This window comes from Siphateles boraxobius, unplaced genomic scaffold, assembly GCF_051911475.1.
Source record: "Siphateles boraxobius isolate OS27281-9 unplaced genomic scaffold, OSU_SipBor_1 3, whole genome shotgun sequence".
In the NCBI taxonomy this organism is placed as follows: domain Eukaryota; kingdom Metazoa; phylum Chordata; class Actinopteri; order Cypriniformes; family Leuciscidae; genus Siphateles; species Siphateles boraxobius.
The window spans coordinates 4,121,601-4,146,372 of NW_027508919.1; the positions used below are offsets into that span (position 1 = coordinate 4,121,601).

At 38.0% G+C, this 24,772-nt stretch overlaps 1 protein-coding gene across 4 annotated transcripts in view; it reads left to right on the forward strand.

Moving 5' to 3' along the window:
• stox2b (storkhead box 2b) overlaps window positions 1-24,772 on the forward strand; it is a 67,487-nt gene that overhangs the window by 23,492 nt on the left and 19,223 nt on the right. Inside the window, exon 1 of one of the 4 annotated variants that reach the window (XM_077247471.1) lies at window positions 5,504-5,797. The exons of 2 other annotated variants lie outside the window; for them this stretch is intronic. In XM_077247471.1, coding sequence (XP_077103586.1) covers window positions 5,635-5,797 — 163 coding nt within the window. In that variant the 5' untranslated portion in view covers window positions 5,504-5,634. Of the gene's footprint in view, window positions 1-5,503; window positions 5,798-23,864; window positions 23,988-24,772 lie in introns of those variants that run through there. One more of the 4 variants, XM_077247472.1, reaches the window with a different exon arrangement.

Sequence of the window (24,772 nt, forward strand, 5' to 3'; positions counted from 1 at the left end):
TTGTAAGTTGATGGGCGTTCCTCAAGTTTACCGCTATGGGTGTGGTTTTGACCCAGTGGCCAGTCTAGAACAAAGGCCCCTCGAGAGACTACTTCTATTGGATAGACGCGTCGCGTTTGACGGATTCATTTGCATAAAGATGGGCATCGGCCAGCTTTTTGACGCGCAGCATTTTTCCAAATGAAGCGCCGCCTTCCCGGGCGCGTTAAAGTCGCGTGACGTCACCCATAGGAATAAAGCGGAGTACGGCGCGACTGAAGTGTCGCACGGACAATTGGACCAGTACAGTAAGGCTACTTAAGGCGCTTTTCCACTGCATGGTACGGGACGGTTCGGTTCAGTACGGCACGCTTTGGCGCTTTTCCACTGCGTGGTACAGTACGGTACGGATCGCTTTAAATTGTACCATCCCTGTTGAGGTTCCAAGCGTACCGCACCGATACTAAAATGTGACGTGAAAACACTGCAGATCACTGATTGGTGAGACAGACAGAATCGTCACTACCAGTGTCATTGTATTTGCGAGACATCAAACCCGCTGCATTTAAATAGCCAGTAACAGACACCGCTGTAGGACCTGTTTTAAAACTACTTGCTTGAAGAAAAAAAACTTCCAAAAAAGAAATGGCTGAATCGTGGTCCGTGGACGAGAAGTGCAGACGTTCCTCTTGTTGGTTGCTGAGGAGCGGATAAACTATAACGATCAGTCATAATTCCACCCACTTTGAAGCGGGATGAACTGCAGTGGAAAAGCAACCGAGCTAAAGCGAACCGAGCCGTGCCGCACCGGCAAAAAGCGCCATTACATCGGCAATTCGTACGAATTTTACGGGGTGGCTAATTCGTACGAATTCATACGACCTCACTCGTACGAATTAGTAAAATTTTTGCTAAATCGTACATATTTTACGAGTTGTCCAATTCGTATGAATTTGTACGAATGACCTACCCCTGACCCCGCCCCTAAACCTACCCATCACGTGGGTTTAGACAAATCGTACAAATTCGTACAAGTGAGGTCGTACGTATTCATACGAATTGGCCACTTTTTAATCACTCGTACAAATTCGTACGAATTGGTCGTGAGATAGCGTTGGATGTGACTATCGTGGATGCGCACATCGTGATATCGATGCTAAAACGATATATATCGTGCAGCCCTACTTGTAATGCATTCTACGTATTCGTTCCCTTGGAATCGAACCCATGACCTTGGTGTTGCTAGATCCATGCTCTACCTCCAACTAGATAAATCTAGTTACAGTAGGAGTGTTGTCTTCCTCGAAACTGTCCAGACCTCATGGAAAGTTGTAAACCGCATTTGCCAAGACTCCTGCAAAGTCTGTACTAGTGAGCCAAGGTTGAGTGTGACCTACAGCAGGTTTCATCTCTCCATGAATCTGTAGTGTTCCATTTAAGAGCTCTGTAACCCAACACCCTCTGCCTGCAAACCATCAGCTCAAACCATTTCCAAAGCTCAAAAGACACCATTTGGTTAATCATAAATAGTTACAAATTACTTGTTCCATTCTTTGAATCATAATAGTCTGTTTGATTTCATTCAGAACACGCTGATGTCAATTTGTTTGCAGCAAGCCGTGGGCACAGATTGTTGATATTAATGAGAAAGATGGTGGAACTCTGCTTTATGGATGGGTGACCTCTGATCTGTGGCTTATTGGAAAAACATTAGTTTCTCACTGCTCATTTGGCCGGACAGAGAGGGAGTCCTCCCTCTGATTAATGATCTGCCCTGAGGAGGGGGAACGAGACCGAGAGTAGCCTTGTTAAATACAGTTTGTGGAAAACTAGGGCCAAATTCTACTGAACAAAATGGAAAAGCATCTCACGCACAGTGTCTTCAGGAGATCCAGTATAAATGGTGTTTTAGGGTGTTTCCTTCATTGTGTGCGCTATTGGACTTTCAGAAAATAAACACTTTTACTAGTTTATTTTGTGTACTAACAATGTGCAAAATGTTACCTTTAGAAGTATAACAGTTTGTCACTGTAGCAGTACTCTTAAATGTATGTATACCTTTGTACCTTACTAACTCCTAAACTGTACATTTTTATGCAGCCTTTAGGGATCAGTATGGTACATGGGTAGGTGTATCTTTTGAGGGTACTTCTCTTTAGATTTTTTTAAAATATATATTTATTTATTTATTTTTTATTTTATTATTATTTTGAAAATCTTTTTTACAACAATACAATAGAAGAAAATAATGAGACAAGAAAACAAACAATAAAGGGAAAAAAAATGCCAATTACAAATTCAAAAATACAGAAATGAATACCTGAAATATAAGGTCATGCCTTAAATGAATTATATTATATAGCAAGTATATCTAAATTAATGCAATAAATGTGCAATAAATATAATATATATATATGTATAGAACCTACTTCAGTTAAAAAAAAAATACATACAATGAAATACAATGATATATCTAAGTGGGGCTTTGCTCTTTTGCTATTTTAAAGGTTCATACTTGAGTTTTGTAGTTGAGATACTTGAGCAGATCTATGTGGCGCCGGACAGGACAAAAGCAAAGCGAACTCCTCGAGCGAGTGCGAGAAAGACAGAGTGTGTCCGCGCGCGAGCGACAGCACGCGAAAGAGACCCAGTGTGTCTGAGCATTAGTAAATTGGTACATCATACTACATACATAGTAATATATAATTACTATAAAAGAGGCATGGAAGTTCGATAAATGGACAACAATATAAATAAAAACAATTAAATTCTTACCACTGAATTAGCAGACTGTGATTTGAATCAGATAGACAGAAAATGAAAACACTTTCTTGTCTGTCCCAAGTACCACTACAAGGGGAATATTTTTTCCACAATTTGCAGCTCTGAATTTTTCAATCTTTACTCTAAATGACTCCCTAAAGCTTCACTATATGCTCGGAAAGGATGAGCTGCAAAATACCTTACACACCATTGTATTTGTTTTTTTTTTATATTATTTTATATTGTATTTATATTTTATATACATTGTATTTATAATTCATATTAGGATAGACTAGAGATATTATCTTCTGTTATTATTATTGCTATTACCTATTATCCATGCGCGAGACTTGTCTTTTGTGTGCATTTGCTTGTCAAATAATGTCAAACATTTTGTTAAAGATTAGAACATCTTTGACCCAAAACAAAACACAAGTTTGTGAGTGTGTTCATCTGTGAGTGTGAGAGTTTGTGAGTGTGTGCGTGTGTAGTGTAGAGAACAAGTTCTGATGTTCAAACAAATCCTGTTTTTTTAGAAATAATTTATTGTTCGACAGCTCTGGTCCCTTTAAACAAAAATATCTTTTTGTGCACTTTATTTTTAAAAATCCTATATATTTGGCAGATGTAAAGCATACATGTGTATGTTTTTGTGTTAGTCCATTTTTTTGCACTGCGAATTTGCACTGTCAGTTCTGTTTTTGAATAAAGGGTTGGAAATTAATGGTTTTTTTTTTATTTATCCGATTCATTGAAAAAATAATCGTCAGATTAATCGATTATTAAAATCATCTTTAGATGCAGCCCTAGAAATTACATGCCATTTTTTTCTCTTCACTGTTGTGGAAAAAATTATAAACATTTTTTAAAAACCTAAATCATTTAAATATTATATATTATCAAAATATATATTTTAGATAAGCAGTTTTAAGCATGTAATTTAAAATGAATTAAAGGCATGCTAAAAAGTTTCTGAGACTATTTTAATGTGACCTTCAACAAACAAAAACATTTATTTTTGTTTTAGTTTTCATAAAAATCCCTGGGACACAAAAAGTGCCCAAAGTTGAAGAAACACCCTTAATGCATTCCTTTTTTTAATTTATTTTTTATTGAAACACCTTTTATTTCTAATTATGTTTATACCTTTTTAATGCAATTTGGAACTAATATCCTTGTCTGTATGGATAATATTCACTCGTAAATATACATTGTTCTTTTTGTGTGTATCGCTGTGATGGTCGTATTCCCCTCTGCAACTCTGACTAAATAATGCAATGTGCATGAAAGAGAGAGATCCTGTCGCATTCTCTCTCCGTTTGCTGCCTTGGAGTGATTGGCTGTGTTCTCAAACAGCTGCGCTATTGCGCTCCTGTCTGGAGAGGTAGGGAGGGATGACAGCGTGACCGAGCGAGAGAGGGAGGGATAGATCTCCATTCACCATTTCACACTGCTCCCCGAACCCCTTTTTCCCGCTCGCGCTGCCGTGGAGGGATCTCTTTAATTGCATTCCAGAGGAATTTCTCTTGCAGCTGGTGCTTCGACTGACAGGAACGAGTGGGAATTGTGAGTGACTCTGCCTGGAGGAAGGAGGATTTTTAGTATAAAAAGTGAGAGAAGAGACTGAGAAAATAAGATCTTTTGGAAAAGGCACCGCTTCAACTCTTTTGTCATTCGTCGCTTGCAGATGAGGGACTCCTCGTCCTCATTTCTCACACACTCTTTACTGCAACGGTTTGGCTGTTTGGGGAGGTTGCGAGCCAGCGTATGTAAATAAAGCGCAGTGTTTCTGTTGGCTGGGCGGACTGCCAGAAAGTGAGAAAGAGACTGCGAGAGAAACCCCAGAAGGTTTTGTGGTGAGAAGCTCACCCTGACTGGATCAACAAGTCTGAAGAGGGACATCTCCTCAAACCATTAGCGTGCGCTGCCGAAAGCAGGAGCTGTATGCGGAGAGGAAAGTCAGACAACACGGTCTGGAGAAAGACCAGAAGACGGACTGTTCTTCTACGTGCTTTCACTCTGGACGCCTGTATTCGCATCAGTGTTTATCTTGGTCACAGACTATGAATGCATCAGAAATCTCCCAAGTCTTTCAACGCACCCAAGTGGGATGTCTCTCTGTGACATGTTATTTTTCTTAACAGATTGAGCGGTCTTTTTCCAGGATTGGATTTGAATCCGAGAAGGGGGAGGACTTGGATCTAGTGTCTCAAATATATATTTCCTCCTCTTGTCATTTCTGCATGGTTGTAGGACCCCTGCCCTGCACACGAAGACAAGAGCCTGAGACTTTGTCTCCGCTGTGGTTTCTGGTCTTAAAAGTCTAATTTGTATTTGGGGGTTTCTTTTGTCTCGACGGCTCTGCACTAGTGGATTGAAGCTTGGCTGAATTGATCTTTTGTTTGAATCTAGGGTTCTTCTCACGGTGAAAAAACCCTGCAGCCCCCCACTCCGACCCCTCTGAATCCCCCCTCCTTCCATCTCTCCCACATGAGTCCCCTTTTACCCTTCCTCCCTCCACTCCCACACACCTCCTCGTCTTCCATCCACATGCCGCTACAATCGCAGAGCATGTGAGAGTAATCTGCATGTGTGCCTCTGTTTGCACATGAATCCAGTAACCGTAAGCCAGGATTAGGTACGTGGAGGGTGATGCGTCGCTGGATGCATCTGCAGCTGACGGATTCAGGATCGGGAGGACCCGAAACCATTCCTAAGGGATTCCACAACCGCTTTACAACCCGAGCATCTGTGATTGCGTGTGTGTGCATTTTCCTGACCGTTGGAAGAAGAAAGAGGTGGATAGAGCCGTGTCCCGCCATGTCTGGAGTTTGACCGTGTTGGTGTGATCCCAGAGCTGGTGCCGGCACGCTGCTTTTATCCGGGCTCATCATGAAAAAAACACGCAGTACCACTCTGCGCAGGGCCTGGCCCAGTTCCGAATTCTCGGACCGGGCTTCTGAGCGCACTCGGTCACGGAGCGAGAAAGACTACCGGCTCCACAAACAATACCCTAAACACTTCTCACACTCCCCTAGAGGATTCATGATAACAGGTCAGTTGTCCTTTACGCTCCACTGACAGAAGTGATGCTTTATTAATTTGTGTATCTGCATTTTGTTTTTGAATTGAATCCAAAATTTAAAGCTTGATTTGCATGGGTGACTTTCACCAGATGAAGGGCCATGAGATGATTATGTCTGTTGCATTACAGATGCAGGTCAGCTATTTTTAGCATTCGTTCCACACTGATTGATCATACTATTGTGTGTGCGAGTGTTAGCTGAGTTTTGTTGCGTCTGGAGCTTAAATGGCCACTACAGGTTTAAAAAAAAGAAGAAAAAAAAAGAATGATATATATATATATATATATATATATATTATTATTATTTTAAATTTTTTTTTAGATACTTATGTTTGTTACGTGCAAATTTTTCAAGATGAATCTGAATGGAAGACTAAAATGTTTTTTTTGTTGTTGTTTTTTTCAGTTTCCAGCTTTATTTTTAGTGGAATGGTTGTCAGGGGATGAATTTTGGGGGTGCTACCTCTCAGAGAGAATTTGGGGAAGCTGGTTGTAGTGCGCTGTTAGAATGTCAACATGGTAAAGTCTGAGAAGTTGCAACTGTAAATTCATCCACTTAAATCAGCGCCGCTACTTTCACCAAAGCACAACTTGTATTTCAAATGCACCGCATTAAAGGGGACTTATTATGCGCTTTTTGGGGTGTATTTTTCATGTTTTAGGGTCTAGTTTTCATTCTTTAATATATTGAAAAAACACTTATTTTTCACCTATTTTGCATTTTTCCATCACCTCTTTTGCCAGTCTTTTTGTAATGCTGGATCAGTGTGTTGTGATTGGTCAACTGCTTCGAGCATGTTTCGGATATGTCACACTTACCATAACCGTGAGTTTGAACACACTACTAAAGCAAATCAACCAGACCAGTGACTTTATGCTTTGTAACTTTGCAGGCCTTTTTCATGCTCAAACAGCAACACGACACACTAAAGAACATTGAAAATGTAAAAAAGCATAATAGGACCCCTTTAAACTGTATATTTGCAATAAAATGTTATAGATAATTATCCTTTTTGCTGAATGTCTGTCAGTTACCATATCGAATTCTATTATTTTTTTTTATTTTTTTTAATGTTGGTCTGTGTGCTGTGCACAGTGCGTCACGTCTCACTGCGCACGTGGTTTGCCCTATAAGGCACCACATCAAGCTAAAATAGTAACGATTTTAAAAATGCATCTTAAGACGATTGCATTCTGTTACCTTCTCTTGCACCCTATCTTACTACTGCTAAACAAAAATGTGTCCCTGAAGAAATGCGTCTGATCGGGGTCTGGTAGACGTGACCCTAAATCAACCTAATGATACAATCAGTGCTCCCACAGGGAATTTTAATGCTGTGAATTCCAGGCCTAGAAAAGTCAGAGAAATAATTAAATTGTAGACTTTTTTTGTTCTGGTAGCTCGGCTTTAAAACATTTGTCTGTGAGAAACTGCTTGCTATGATGTAAAACCAAATAATTGTTAAAAACCTCATCTAGTAATCACAAATGTCTGGAAAAGTAATGCAAATTCAATCTTAATCTCAAAGAGATGTGGGAAGCCTGTTAGTCAGTCTGTAAGATTGATTAATAATTGAGACACCGCATCGACAAGTCGATTATGAAAATGCGTAGTTTTGCACAACCTTGTTTCATTTAGAGTAGCATTTTTATTACATACCTGTAATCAGGTACACTGGATGTGCTGAGACCCGTTATAGCTATGATATTTGAGCTACGTTGATTACACTTGCTCTTTTTGTGATACTTAACCTGGCTTGTTCAGACCCAGAGGGCAATATATAACAGGATAAACTGCATCTCATATTTTGATCAGCTAATTAAGGTTTCCTCTTGGATGTCATTATACCAATTCACTGCAGAGAGATCCCAGACCCAAGCTCAAGGCCTGAAACAACAGAGTGCTCCAATAAAAATAAATACTCTTATTACCGCTGTGCCAGAACTCCTTCGTTACAACGCTCTCCTCTGCACTAACGAGAGAATTAAGTGGCAATGACCAAGGATTACCCCATTCCAGTTTGATTAGTCTACGTCCAGCAGTCTCACTAACAAAGTCCAAGAATAGATATTGTGTGAGCCAACAATTGGAGGGAACCCGAGCTTGACATGAAGGGCACCATCTGTTGGTTCCCTGAAGTGATTTTGCCATCCATACCTGGTGTCAGTGGTAGGCGAGTTATGGTTCATTGGTTGACATGCGTGAAGGTTCACAGCTCAAATTTACTCTGGCCTGCATAACAAAAAACGTCCCAGAGACTTGAGGTAAAGCTGAATAGTGATGGTTTAATTGCATTGGTTTGAAGACCCTTGCTTTTTACTTTAGCAGCATTGGGTGTCAAAGGTTAAATAATGTGGTGATTGTAGAGATATTGGGTGTCATTTGGGGCATAAAGCTCTAGCATGCAATTCAATGTGTGTGGTTTCTTCACTGGCTAGTGGGAGGTTCTGTTTTAAAGATTGTTAAAATGGGTGGACGACTCCCTTGACGATTGTGAATCTCAACTTGATTGTTCTGTACAGTTCCTTAAAACCATTATTTACAGAGATCTTGTGACTGGTATCAAAGCACTGGCATTTGGTTTTGGTTTTAAAATCTGCTTTTGGTTTGTTGAAGAGGCAGTTTCAGCAGTTAGTGATTTCTGCAATCAGAAGGAATCATAGAAACATCTGCTCTTTTCAATCTTAATGTTCTTTCTGTTAGTTTCCTTCTAATTTTATGAATAATATTGTAGCCACCCATAACTGCATGCAAGGGTTGCATATAGACCATATCTGCATTTATTGTCAGTATTTGTTCATTTATAAAAAATAAAAAAAAATCTTGCCTGAGCCGACTAAACATCGATTTTAAGGGTGCTCCGATTGATCAGCCGCCGATCATTATTGGCCAATAATAGCTTTATATACTGTAGTTTGATCAGTGGTCTCTGAAATGGCCGATCAGAAGAGCCAATCGGATGATGCAAATGTTGTGTGACAATTTTTTTTCTATGCACAGCTGAAATTGCTTCACTACGTTCACCGGCCAGGCAGTTCTAGTATCAGTATATCAGTGCAATCGGTCTTAAAATGACAGCAGCCTAATATTCCTGCTGCCGTCTGTCATTATTAATCTTAATCAAACTGGAGAAGACAAAGAGAAAATTACTCATTGCTATTTAGTAGGATATATCTATATTTAATTTATACAGTGAAGACTATGCAGTTTTTGCATTTGATTACTTTCTGTTGATATAGACTGTTCTGTTTTTAGTTTTTATTTCACAGGAATGCTATATTTAAGCTCTAAATTCCTAATCACATCTCAGAGAGGTAACGGAATATGTTGCACGTTGCTTGCCAATAAATAAGAGTTGTCAATTCATGATACTTTGTCATCACTTAATTTTTTTTATACTTAAAATACATTGTCATTTAGAGTAGTATTATTTATTTCGGTGATCGGTATCGGTGATCGGCCAATACTGCTTACGGTTATCGGTAATCAGCCCCCAAAAATCCTGATCAGAGCACCATTAATAGATTTGAAGCAGTGGTTCTCAAACTGGAGGTCTGATGGATTTCAAGTGATTTGGATGATCAGGTTGCTCATTGTTCGCTTATTATATTTAATGCATGAAATGTTAAAGAATTGAAACTTATTGTAAAGTGTCACCAAAAAAATAAGAAATTTACGTTGTTATTCATCATATTCATCTTAATCTTGAAGTTAATCTGTCAAATCTGGTTAGCATTTCTTACTTTAGGTTCCTCACACAAATTTAATATTTTTTTTGGTTTGTTAAATTCACTTTTGGACTATTTTATTTATTTTATTCATGCAGGAAAGAAACGGTCATAAAATACTTTGACATCATATCATCATCATCATCATCTTATTGTAGTAATTCAAAGAATCGTTGGAAGCACTTGATCCCCGATATCTGTTCAAATCCACAGGAAAAACAAATGACTCTGAATTCCTCACATGGCTTATGTGATATTTTTAGTGTGGTGGCAGTGTGCTGCCGGTCGAGTGAGCTTGCGGATTGTACAAACCGCCTGACTTCTGTGGCCTGCTTTCTCGTTGAGGAGTGTAAGTTGGGGGTGGGAAGGTAACAACTATTAAGGGAAGGTCATACAATCATCCGCGTTGTTTAGAGATAAAGTTGTAGGCTTTGGCTTTACGGTTAATGCTGAACTTGACCCTGTGCTTCTTGTCTCCCATTATTCTTCTGTATTTCCAGTAACACATGCCTAGTGTGGAGTGCTAATCCGTGCAGGTCAGTGGGGAAGACGTGGTATGCTATATCCACATGCAAATTATGTCGACGGACAAGGTTGATAGCTTACAGCTGTACTTGGACAGTTTTGTGGAGTTTTACAATTTCTCTTTCTATTGTTTTGACTGTCTCCTGTTTAGTCAAATCATATTTTTCGGTATCTGAAATCTTTGTTTCCCCAGTTTAATATTTTCTCAGTCAAGAAGAGTTTTAAAAAGATTATAGGGAATTTTATTCTGTCATGGGTGAGTTGGGAGAGAGATTTACTGTTATCTTACCTGGCTATCGCTCAGCACAAAATTACACTGACTGACTATAGGGGTTTTTCTGGAGGAGCTCCCAGAGTCATTAGGAAAGTAATGTTAGGGAAGTCTGTGTTGGTTTCAAATGTGTAATTAATTTGAGGCAATAAGTAATACATTTTTGGTTGCAGTCTCCTGGAGAAACATTGTGCTAGAGTAAGAGGAAAGATGTGTGCATTGCTAATTTAGGAAAAGCCATCATCTCTTTTAGCCTAAAATGGAAACTTCATACCACTACATATCTTTAGTCTTTCGGATCCTCTTTGGACATGCATATATACACATTCTCTTAGTCACATGGAAAATGTCAGAGCTCCGTGTAAGTTCAGGGATTTCAGAGGGATTCACTTAAATGTTGGTGAAATCCCAGATTTAGTTGTAGTAGATGCCTAAAATTGGACCTGTGTTATGGGATAGACTTTTACCACCTGCAGTTCCTTACTCTTTACTTTCTTTATGTCCCATAATATTCCAAGATTTTCTGCATTAAGGGATCTTAAACTTTGTAAAAAAATAAGACTCAGATTTCGTGGCACATATGGTACTGAACAGTTTGCCATTAAAATATTAGGAGATTAATTTGTAGGCCATTTATTTTGAATAGCTAACTGCTCTGATCAGAGACCTTTTTATCTTGAAAGGCTTTTTAATGCTGCAATCAGACTTTACTTTGACTCTTCGTATACAGTCATTATTTCTAATCTGACCCCACTGGTATCATACTTGGCGTAGTGTCACATAACAGCTCTAAAATAAATAACAGCTGGTCTTGCTGTTCAGGGCATACAGAGCAATAGTTGATTTTCTAGATGGGGCCAGCTTAGATGTCAGTAAACCATGTGACTGCATTTGACCAATTACCCTTATCAACCTCTCCAGCTCTGGTTTGTTTTGTTTTTTTTGTTTTTTTTTTCATCCTCAAGAACTATTTATACTGGTTTAGCATCTAATTTAAGTTTAAGCTTCACTGCATATCATAGTAGTGATGTAATCGATGAAATAGTGTTTTGGCAAAATCTGAATATTGTGTTCTTGTGAAAGTTTAAGCATTGATACATTTAATTTGTTTTTATACAAAAGCATGTCAGGACATGATGTTGAACCATTACAGATCATTAGATATTCAGAAATGAGCACAGAAGCTTTCTGAAAACATATATTGTTTTTGTTTGATTTTGTATCCAAAGTCAAGTGTTAAAATAAATCTAATTTAATTTCATATTCATTTCATTTGCGATTTAGAGTATATGAAAGTTGAAAATGGTAATGAAAAATGTAATTGTTTTTGCCAAACTTGTGACTCCAGTAAGGATTGAGAATGCTTTTTGTGCGAGCACCAAGACACCAAGTTGTCTTGAGAAAGAAACTTTTACATATTTTCTCTCTTAAACACAGTTTAAAGTATCCTTGTCATATGCGTCCCATTAACGTCTTGCAAAAACCATCAAACATTTCTATGTCATGAACAGTTTTAATGTGTATTTGTTGGGAAAATCCTTTAATGAGTCATTCCCAATCATTCATCAGATTGGCTTTTGAGACTGTTATTTACCACAAGCTGTTTTGATTGTTGGAGACTATTTGGGCTTGATTGCCATTTTTTTTTTTCAATGCTTTTGTGTTTGTTTTCTGATGCATTTTCTTCCAGACTCTTAGAGAGAAGCTTTGGATGCCATGAAAAGGAACGCTTCTCTAGCCATTTGATTGGATGGGAACTCTGAAGTATTGGCAAGCCACTCAGAAATGCCTTGTGCCCACCACACAAGTGCACACAAACACACTCGATCACACACACAGTTGCTCACCATGTTTTCATTGTCCATGATTTATTTGGATTCTGAAGATGTCGCAAAGTTCTCAACAGCCTCTCTTTGCCGTCTTTCTCAGTCTTTCAATCCCAAAACCAATGCGAGTGCCTTCATATGTGATGGCAGTTCAGATTCAGCATATGAAGTTAAGTGAAGTGTTAAATCGGGTTTTCTAACTGCGTATCCACAGAAAGTTTGAGAACTTTTTTTAGGGCTATCAAAGTCATAGTGTTAACTTAAGATATTAATTAAAAATGTTTAATGCAACAGTTTCTCTTCGTCACCATCACCCTTAGCTTTTTTGGCAACACTTTACCAATAAGGTTCCATTAGTTAATTACGTTATTAACATGAACTAATAATAAACTGCACCTTTACAGCATTTATTTATCTTTGTTAATGATAATTTACTAATACATTATTAAAATCAAAAGTTGTATTTGTTAACATTAATGCATTGTGAACTAAAATGAACTGTATTTAACATGCTAATAACATGCTGTATTTTGATTAAATTATGTTAACAAAGATTAACAAACGCACTATTCATGTTAGTTAATACATTAACTAATGTTAACGAATGAAACCTTATTGTAAAGTGTTACCACTTTAATGCAAGAACAACCCTGAATGACAATATAAAAGTCTGTTGCTCTTATAAAACATTCTCTTTTTCTCACACTCTATAAAGATGAGTCTTTATACATGAAAATGTATAGCTGCCCTCACATATAAAAGAGGGTCCCTCACAAGGGGTTGTCATATTTGGGGGTCCTTGCCTAAATAAGTCTCTGTTCTATGACATATGCTATTTATATGGAAATTAAAATGGGTCCTAACACTTGCCCTTTAAAATAATACGCTTCGTATATTGTAAAACCGACTAATTGGAGCATCAAGAAGCACACTTTGGATTTGAGTGGAAAGCTTGATTTGATAACCCAATGCTATGAATTCTCTTTAACAGTAATCAACAGACAGTGTTAAAAGCACTGTCTCTTTTCTCAGCTGTCTCTGTATTAGTCTTTGACATATTTTCTCTGTCCTTTCCTATTCGTATCCCAGCTGACTCAGTCTCAGTAAACCGTAAGATGTCTGTGGGCCCCAACGTCGGAGTCACTGCGAGTTCTCCAGCTAACTTAAAATCTGCTATGCAGAACTTTGGCATTTATAATCACAGTTTTTACTTTTCTTCTTTTTTTTTCTTCTTCCAGTTATTGCAGAAGTGACTGAAGCTGTTAACCTTGAAGTTTCAAAGATGAATTCAGCCTACTAATGTACTTTCTTTTATTTGTTCTCCTTGTTTTGCCATTTTTATGTCTCAAGCATTCTTTTAATCTTTTCATTCATCAAGCTTATTTTTGAAACTCAGTTCAGGCTGTAAATTGCAGATTGTGCGACAAGAATGCAGGGATAGAAAGCCTTTTTAACACAGACAAGGTTGTCATCACCTCCTTTCGAGAAGTGCTGTGCAGTGTCATGCATGCATTTCTAATGAAAGAGCGTTAAACTTCAAACATATCCAGAACTCTTTGTGGTTTTCTCAGCTTCTTGCACTGTAAAGGACAGCATTCATTTTGGAGTATGTCATGTTTATTCCCGTTCGCAATCTTCTTGCCATAGGACTAAATGAACGCTTCAGTTCGATACCTGTCCCGGTGAGGCGATGCCTTAAGTTAAATCAGTTTTGTCTATTAATTTGGGATGGGTCAGGATAGTTGACTGAATTATCTTTTCTTTTTTTATCTTTAATATTAAATTAGAGGTGGGGAATGAATTCAGAGATGCTGCTACTCTTAGAAGGTTTTAGTATGCTGTGCTTTAGCTTGCTAAACTATATTAAACAGCAAAACCCTTTCTGAGAAGTTGAAGTCCCTTTTAAATGATCAGCACTAAAGAAATATTGAAGCTAAATGCACATTCTTGCTTTCCTTTCAGGCTTCAGTTTTTTCACTGGTCTGTGAGACGGACATCTTTACGCTCGACTTTAGACAACCCACTGTCCGGTTGATTATGAAAATATGTAGTTTTGCATTTCCCTGATATTTACAGAATGCCCTGAAACAGTATTTCAGATCTTGAATTACATTTTGGTCCTGTTAAACATTGTTTTGTTGTTTATGTGTTGTGTAATGAGGTCATAATTCATATGACAGATTAATTTAAATGAATATTTATTTACTGAAGCTCTGTCTGAGAGATGTTTCGGCTTTGTCAGCAGACCGTGACTGGTTTGATCTGAGCTCTTAGATCTTTAGGATTTGTTGCTACAGTATAGGCAGATGAAATCTGCATTTTGGGAGAATGTTTTAGCAGTTGCTCAGTTCAAGGTGTTCATACTGACAGACAGGATCAGTACGATTTGTAGCTTTTCTTTGAAAAGTCTCTTATGCTCTCTTGTGCATTTATTTGATAAAAACAGTCAAATGGTAGTGTATGTATAATAATAATAATGTAATGTAAATGGATGGATGGATGGAATACTATAGAAAAAAAATCTAAATAACCTAGTTGAGCTCACTAATTGACTAGTAAATTTTTGGCAGCAGAGTTGATTAGTGGACCGTCGTGACCCATGACAAATGTGCCATGACATCTATTACTGCCTCAGGTCCTGAGTGAGGCCTGAGAAATCATTATTGGCAATTCTGTCACTATTGTCTTTATCAGATATTAACTGTGTTAACAGTTGGAGTTCAGTGTCTAAACCAGAATCATTCGCTTGTTCCGCATCAGCAAAAAGATTCCGGTAATGTTTTTGACTGCACTTGACATGCGCACATGGACATACACATATATGCACATCATCTCTTTCTGACATGTCGGCTCCCACACATACACTGCGGCATAAAGGATGCAGCAGAGCATGCTGGGATACAGAATGAACCCGTTAACCCGCCACGGCCCCTCGGCTGCCTGATGCAAGAATGCCCCCTGTGGAGAAACACACACATACTCGCATGTCTGGGCCACATTTACACCAACACACACTCACTTTTTAATGTCTGTTTTTGAATATCTAAATAAATCTTTCATAAGCACCCAGGCAGAGGAGAACAAATTTGTTCTCTGCACGTATATTTAGTTCATGAGGTTCATTTTATTGATTTGTTTTGAGTCAAGAGATGGGTTTAATTAAAGATAAGTGATAATGCATTTAGATCATCCAGAAATGAACATTTTAGCATTGACTTAAAAACGAGTTGTGAATGAATCCGTCAGTCTGGTTTTGTGAACTTAATCAACTAATTCATTGAAAAGATCCAATTTATGTATCAGACATCACGGTTTCGTGTCAAGGTTTTCAGTGAATTATGACTTATTTAGGTCTTTTTCCTCATGGTCATCAATCTATCATATCACTTAAGAAGACTTAACATAGATGGCATGTGAACCAATTCTATGATGATTTTCTTTGTAATTTTGGAGCTTTACCCTGGCATATTCTTAAGGAAAAAAATAAACTTCACAGAAGAAATACGGTTTGAAATGACAGGGAGAGTGAAACATTTCCATATTTGGGTGAACTGTTCCTTTTAATGTTTCTTTCATGTCATTATCAGAATTGTTGTATGAATATTTAAAGGGATCCTATTATGCTCTTTTACAAAGTCTTGATTTTGTTTTTGGGGTGTACTCGAATATGTTTTAATGCTTGATTGTTATTTTTCACGTATTTTTACTTTGTTACAGCTCCTATATCCCCAGTCTGGGCAAATGCACCATTTCGATGAAGCCCCTCCTTCCAAAATACGAAATGTGCTGTGATTGGTTAGCTGGCCCAGTGTGCTGTGATTGCCTTAGTTTGGTTTGATTAACACCACTTAGCGCGTTCGTGAAATGTTCATAACAGCCAGCTCTCACTCAGATATAAAAAGCCTATTAAGGATGGTATCAATTTCAAACCAATTCAAGCCTGATTTAGACTTAATAATAATAATAATGTTAACAAACTAGAGGATCGTGCAGAACGGATTTCATTCACGGACTATGCAAGCATGGCTTTCACAGGACGTTTCAAAGTGGTGTGTTTTGTTTTTGCAATTTTCTTAGACACTTTAGATATGATGTTATACTACACCATTTAATCGTGATATTTGTCTGAAAACTATGGTAATCCAAACAGTAATTGACACCTTTTTTGCGTATTCCGTGAGTGCGGATATTTAAATGAGGAACATTATGACTTCATAAGATCTGGAAAAATTGTGTTGTAGTCCAAACAAGCCTTTGGTTGTAGTTCTTGAAAAGTGGATTCTGTTAAATAAAACATCTCCCTTTGGAGTGGACTTTTTTTTTTCTTTTTGAGCTCAAACAGCAACATTACACTAACTAAAGTGGAAAAGCATAATAGGACCCCTTTAAATGAGATTTAAATCTAGAGGAAATGGCACGGTGTGTAACTGCTGGTGTTCTGACCTGGTTTATGTGGCTTAGTATCACACATGCATCTGTATGAATGTCTAAATATCTCACACATGTTTGCATTCAATTAAATGTGCAATAGCTTATATGCAACTTTACTTGCTTTGGTTGATTCTGTTGTTTTAGATATCAGATACCCAAATGGTCATCTGAGATACGGAGCACTAGCACAGAGATTAGAGCGTTTTATAATCCGGAACTGTGTAGAGCGTCAAGAGTAAAATCCTCAGTTCTGTCTGGTGTGAGTGTGCTGAATCTGATTATCAGCCTTACGCTTTAGACTTCTGGGTCAAATTAAACTAGTATGTCTTGAATATAATTCACAATATTTACTTTTATGGAGTTAACCTTTTGACAGAATCAGTTTAGAATAAAGAGACTTTTGCACAAGCAAGCACTAGAAGGGGTTGTGATTTTTCCATATTCATAAGGTTTGGTTGGGGACTGTATGATGACTGATATGGCCTTAATTACTAAATAAACCGCAAAACGTTTTCTAATACAATGCTTTTGACAGCACTGTACGAGCTCGAGGGGCCATCTGCGGGACACCCTTAGCATGTTAGCTAGGGTTCAAGTAGGGCTGTGCGGCGGTATATCGATATATCTGATCTATTGCTTTTTATAAACGATATGAAATGAGGCAATACAGTTTTATCGATATACGGTAGTTTGATACGAGCACATCTGAAAAATAGCGGAGGACGCAGAATATGCTGCTACGGGGAAGGTGCATAATTCACTTTGTCCTAAACATGAGCCATGCTTTGTAAGGGCTTAAAAAACTGGTAAAATAATAGTTAACACGTATAGTTTAAAGTGGCTTGCCCTGTCATATGCTCTGACATATATATATGGGAGTCTGACAGGTACATACTTGTGTTGTTTAAAGCATTTGAGATGTGCTGTTTTTTCCACAGTGCACAACTTCTATTTCACAGGTATATTCTAATATAGGCTAATATAAATAGTCTGTACTTTTGTTTTTATTTAAATTTTTAGTTTAGAGAATTTGAAAATAAAATCATTGTAATAATAATGTAACAATGTAAAAAATAATGTTAGAATTTAATGTGATTTTTAACCCGTTTTTTGCACATAATAGGCTATTTATCATAGCCTGTTACATTCACTATATTTATTTTCATACCTCCAATAGGAAAATTGTTTGCAGGACAACATTGGGCAGGATGTGATTTATTTATATATTTTTTTAGGGGTTTTTTGTGCATTTTTTTTTTTAATCCAAAAAGAAAAACGGAGAAAATACAGAGCTAAATATACCGTATATCACCGTTCAACCAAAAAAGTACAGCGATATGATGTTTTTTTGGTCATATTGCCCAGCACTAGTTCTAAGCAAACGTTAAAAAATATTTATTGCTCAAACATTGCTTTTATCCATACTTCGTAGAAATGACATGGTTTGAAATTAAAATCTATGAACCTATATTGGTTTTCTCTTTTGTTTAAGGCCTTTCTTCATATCAAAGTGTCTTTAGGTACGCAATGATCCAATCTATTTTAATGGTGTGAGAACAATGTAAACGCTTCTTCTCACACAATCGTATTCACACCTTTCCTTAGTGTTTGCACACCATTGGAGGAGTCTCGGGTGTCATGTCCTCAGGGTCACCCAACAGAACAGGTATAGTGATATCACTCTGGCAAACACATGAGGGTATATGATTGACGGACAAATGTCTGCTGCATAATGAAGCACGAGTCATCAATATTTTGGTGTGTTTTCCAAAATATTGTATATTTTACATTTTTAAATGTGTATACAGACAGCCTCAAAGCTAATAGACATGGACTGAAATCCATATCAAGCCAGTGTGTTTGTTTGATGGAGTTTGTTTGTTTAATGTTGCCATAGCACTCGCTCTTTGAATGGGTTTAATTTGAATGACAAAGCCGCTAACGGAAGCCCCTGCTTCACTGTGGGGTATTGGCAATACAGCTGTAATCATTCACATCAAAACCTTTTCAAGCCAATGATTTTTGTATTATATTTCAAACTTAGGGGCGATTTCGACATTTTCAGCTCCAGTTGCATCACAGATGTAATGCTGAAGTGATCTGTCGAGGGTATGTGGAGGGCAGTCATTTTTTGAGCTAGAATTAGTTTTCTTTGATGTCTCCCCTTGAGCTGATCCATGAAACCAAGTCTTTTTTTTTTTGTTGTGGAAGATGTGCCAAACAGTCTGAGCTTCTGTTTTCTAAGAGGCTACACATCTCATTCATTTAAGTTGTGCCGTGATTGAAGTCAGGCAGATCCACAGGGCATAAACATGCTGCCACACGAATTGGGGAAAAATGCCGCCTGACAGCTTTTTGAATGTTTTGATCCGTCCTGGAGATGAGACGCAAGATTGAAGTAGCCAAAAATTGGAATTCTTTCATATCTTTGGCACTTTCAACTTCACCACCTTGCATGTCTAGACTTTCCGTTACCACCATCTAGTGTTACAACCAACAGTAACTAGAGAATTATGGTGCATTCAAGTCCTCCTGGGAAGTTCGTATTTACGAGTTAAGAAGTCGTGTTTACGAAGTCAGGTGCGTTTAAGTCACTTTCGTCGGAGCAAGATGGCAGTGTACCTTCTCTTAATTAACCACACAAGGTTTTTTAACTCTACTTCTGGAAAATGAAGAACAAAGAATGTGCATCAGGTGTGTTTTGCTTTTTAAAGTTTTTTTATTAAATTATGAAGCCAATGTGAACTTTATCGTTACATATGAAATTGATATATTACAACGCTATTATATTTTATGCAGGGAATTAGCTTATTTTGTTATAAATAAAAACAGCCAGACAATGTCACGGCGGAATACCACAATATTTATAGGTATTCCGCCATGTTTCTCACTGACAGGCCCCCAACTCATAAAGATCAGAGCTTAAAGAAAATAACATAACATTTTCGACATAACATGAATGCAATGCACCATTAGGCCTAATGTTCAGTTGGTATCAGTTATTAAAGGTGCAGTGTGTCAACTTCCGCTAGCTTCACAAATGGAATTACAAAAACAATGCCCATTTTCAAACAAGTTTCTGTCCCAGAGTTTGACTGAGTTGCAGCTGGGATCATTTTAACTTAAAGAAGACACTCACCTAACCTTTAGCTGTCAAACATCTAACTTATGAATTTGTGCAAGTTTAATTAATCTAATGAAAAATAAATTAAAGATAATCTTTAAAAATCTAAATAATTTTCTTTAACTTGTTTTTAGCCAATGTGTGCACAATTTTTGGTTGCATCCAAGAATTTTCATTTTGGTGCCTCACTACTTTTTGTACATGGCCATATTTGAATAAAATTAATATTCTGACAAATTAATTATTTGTCTAGAAGATAATATCCACTTAACAATTTAACCGTCTCTCTAATAAAACATACAGTAGCATCTCATGTAGTCCCACCCTCACCAACACAAGCTATAAGGTGATTTGTTGCTGTGGCATCTGGTCCTGACACTGAATGCCACAGTGACACCTGTGATGGGGTGTGTGTGTGTGTGTGTGTGTGTGTGTGTGTGTGTGTGTGTGTGTGTGTGTGTGTGTGTGTGTGTGTGTGTGTGTGTGTGTGTGTGTGTGTGTGTGTGTGTGTGTGTGTGTGTGTGTGTGTGTGTGTGTGTGTGTGTTAATGAAACAGTGCACTTTTGTAACTTTTATTTGTTTAGTACTTATTATGGGGGAAGTTGTTGTCGGCATGGACATTTATCTATTGATATAGGACTAAACAGTCTAATTTGTGTCTGTAATTTATGAAAAAGAACAGGCCGTATCAGATTAACGGAATATTTCCATTTAAAGTCTTGTTCTTATGACACCAGGTCCAGCCCCCTGAGCTGATTCAGTTTGTGGGTTTGACAGTTAGCCTTCTTTCTCTGGCTCAAGGTTTTGTGGCAAAGTTAACACTTTAAATCATAATTTCAGACTGCAATAACTATGATACAGTTGAGTGATATTTAGCTTGCAATTTTAAGCTTTTATTAATAACAAGATAAAAAAAAAATCTGTAAAACGTGAGGGTTTTTTGCCTGTGTTAAGTTGCTGTCATGATACTAGGGTTGCTTAGCTCCTCTAAGTGGTTTTTAGGATGTTGCTTTGTGGTTGCTTGGATTTTCTGATGGTTACCAAGTTGGTGGCTAACATGTCACTTATACGCAGTGCTTGGCTGGCGTCAAGACAGCAATGAAATCAAATCCATTTAAAAAGGGAAACAGCCAAGTAGGCAAAATGACCTAAAAAAGTTTTAATAGATAAATAAAATGTGTAAATGTTTGTTACACTATTGCTAATTAGTGCCATTTTTCACGATTTCTAGAATTTGTACAGGCCTTACACTTTTTTTTGTAATTAGCGTAAGAACGGGCCCAGAAATCATTCTAATATGCTTTATTATTATTATTATTATTATTATTATACAATGTTAACTGTTGTACTGCTTAATATGTTTGTGTTAACATGATATTATTACTTTTTAGGATTCTTTCAACAAAGTAAAAAAAAAATTATTTGAAATATTTTGTAACATTTATATAAAAAATGTTTAGGATTCTAAATACATTTATGGTCACCTTTTAATATTTTAATACATTCTTGCTGAATACAATATTAATAGTGATACTTGGCTCAGATGGAATAACTAAAATGCTTTAAAAAATTACTACTAAATTGCAAACCAGTCTATCGGTAAAAACACCATTTATTTTCTATTTCCAAGTAAGTGGGACTATTTTATCATCCAGAATTGATTCACAGTGTGATTAACGGTTCCTTTTATAGGGAGATCTGTCAGTCAGCCCTGGGAACCTGAATTAATTTCAGGGGCGGACTGCATGAGACAGCAGATCCTCTGTGTTTCTGAATAAAGCCTGAACCTTTTGTGATTGCCCGTGTGTCCTTTAAGAGACCACCCCTCCCCCTCTCCCACTATAACCCCCTCCCCCCTTTCCTTCCAGCTCCTCCTCACACCCACTCGCCATAATGGTAGCCAACAGCTACCATGATCATACACACTCATCGTTTGCCTCGAGATGGAAGTGACGTTGGATTTGGGTCATTTGCGGTGCATGATGTCATTCGACTCTTGTGCACTCCGATTATTAAAAAAAAACAGGAATCTCCTTCCTCACAATGCAGTAGTAGTAGAAGTAGTAGTAGTAGATTTTCATTTGTAATACGCCTTTCTCATACTCAAAGTGCTACAATATGTTACAGAATACAAAATAGCAAATAATACAAAGTATATAATATCAAAAATCATGTTATTTAACTTTAATACATAAAGTAATATATCCTTCCTATTCAACTTTTAGCCCGCAACAATAGAATAACAAACGAATAAAAAGAGTTTAGCTTTTAACACCTTTTACATGACACTGTTTCTTTTCATGTCCTTAGGTTAAAATAAAAAATAAAAATCAGTTGCCATAAAAAAAAACACTATCTCAGTAAAAAATAATTTCAGTCCTCCTGGTGTTCTTTGGTATACTTTCCTTATGTGGGCTTCTAGGTTGCTACATAGCACCTTTATTCGACATGAACACGTACGTCCCAGCTTTGCAGGTCATGCATTCTGCTTCACACGGATCCTGACCGAGACGAAAACACAGGAATTTTCTCTATAAATCATCTTTGAATTTACATTTTGGGCTTTTTTTTTTTTAACGCTGTTCAGGAGCCATGTGCCACTGTTGACAAGCAAGCCGATGTGCTTAGGGTAATGATTGAGATGAAGTTTGACCAATGTTTGCGTTACTTACATGACCAACCGACCGACCAATGGTGGCATGCGAGAAGGCGGGACCTAACGCAATGCAAAAATGCACACAATGAATGGTAATGTAGGAAGTAAAAGCCGAATCCTGGACATTTTGGACTATCTAGAAATCCCGGCCGGATGCATTTATTTGGGTCGAAAAAGAGGACATGTCCAGGAAAAAGAGGACGTATAGTCACCCTAGTGTCAGCTAGTCGCTGATCATGGCCTATAGAGGGCGCAACAGGATAAGAAATCTTTTGAAGTCCAATTTTACACTGTTTCCAACAGTACAAAAAATGCATACTCCGAGAGCTCCCCACAAGATATGTTTGATTATACCATCTGGGTGCTCAAAATTGCTAGGGTGAATGCACGTTTTAAACAGCTTATCGTACACGTAAGTTGATCGCCATTCTGTATTGTAACGCGCACACACACACATACAGATAGTAGCTCAAAGATCAATTGGAGATCGCGCACTTAAACATTTTGTAGCGCAGAAATGTAATGTCAACACTGTTCCGATTTATCAATAAAATAGCTTAGAAACTGAAGAGTTCTAGCATATATTTTTTAGTAACTAAACCCCACAGCTTCACTATTAGTAGAGAACGCTGCAAGGTAGAAATAATTCACACCCATATATGCATTCATATAAATGTAATCTGTACTACTTTATCTGTATCTGATTTAGAACGAGCAGAAATCTGTGATAAATATAAAAAATTGATTAAAAGTAAGCCGTTATGCTGTAACTGTGCACAAGGCAACCCACGTTCGAGTCACAGCTCGAGGTTCAGGCTTATTTGTACATTAATGACATCATCAGCGACTAGTCGACTCGACTTTAATCACATAAATGTCGACTTAAGAAAAATCTGAATTTGTTCAATCCCTAGCGTGAAGATGTATAATTCAAAACACGCGCAGCTGAATTTTATATATATTGCAGCCTCTTGATAGAATTTGCTGGTAGACCAGAAAAAAGTGAGTTATAATAATCAATCCTAGATGTAATAAAGACATGAATAATCCTCTCTGCATCTGGCCTAGAGATAAAAGGTCTAATACAAGTGACGATCCGAAGATGGTAAAAACGAATTTATTTAAATGACTATTAAAAATCATGCATTTATTACACATTGGAAAAACGTGCTTTGAGTCTGATTCCTTAAATTATTAATTAGCAGAATGTGGCATAGTGGGGAAAATCTGTGGAACCTGAAACAGAGCAGCAGAAAGAGAGAAAATGTGTCTCGTGGAAGAACAAGCACTTGGTACAACAGGGATGCGTTGCCATAACAACCTTTTCTGTAAGGGCCCGCCCACTAGACTGTGTCAGTGGGCATTCCTGGGAGTGAGCAAGTGTTGTAAGGACCCCCCCTCCCCCTCCCCTCGCCAAAAAAAAAACAGTGCAAGCTCAGCCACCAATGTGATTGGTCACACCTCCCCTCTCTTTGTGTGGACCAGAGCATGCTGGGTAAGACCCTGGAGTGAATGCTCATTTGTCTGTGGAAGGCTCTCGGAAGGATCCCAAAGTCTGGTTGGATTTTAGGAGCTGGAGCCACACGGAATAAACCAAGGTAGAGCTTGATCTTCTCTCTTTCATCGCAGCCACGGCTGTGTTTCTAACGCATGTTCATCTGCAGGCGTGCTGTTGCGTTGTCAGAATGAATCACAAAAGAGGGGGTGGGGTTGATCGGGAGGTGTTTGGACAAAGAGCCCAAGCTGAGGGGGGATTGTTTACCACGCAGTATCAGGCGTGAGCGCGTCTTCTGCGGACCTCCTCCTCCATTATCTGATGGCGAACGCCTCCGGAGCAAAACACATTCATGTTCTCTAATTCAAGGATGGTTGTCTCTCTATCATCTGCTTTTCTCTCCATGTCATGTGTCTCGCTTGTGTTTTATTAACCCTGTCAGTGCCGTGCTGATCTCACCATGGCAGTGATGCAGCTGTTGCAGGCTGGATCAGATAAAGAAGGACTGCGTTTTCAACACTTCGACACTTGTGTCGAACCCATCAGACGAGCCCCCTGTTCTGGGCCTACTGTTTAGAGGGAGGTGGGGGTGGACAAATGGAGCAGGAAGATCTGAAAATGTCTGCCATTCTTTTCCTCCCTCCCTGCTGGGGGTTAAAAGCTGACAGCAACACCACACGTTTTCCATTTTGCTTCTGATAATGCAGCTCTTTGTTGCATGTGAAGTCACTTCCTGGTTTCCCAGATATCCGTGAAAGTTTCCACGGTTCAGTTGAGATGTTTTTCCACCCAGAGCATCTGGAAGTTTAAAGCAATGTATCGGTTTTTGAGTCTTTTTTTTTAAGGCTTCCGTTGCGATTTAAAGTACTGTGATACAGTGATGGCATC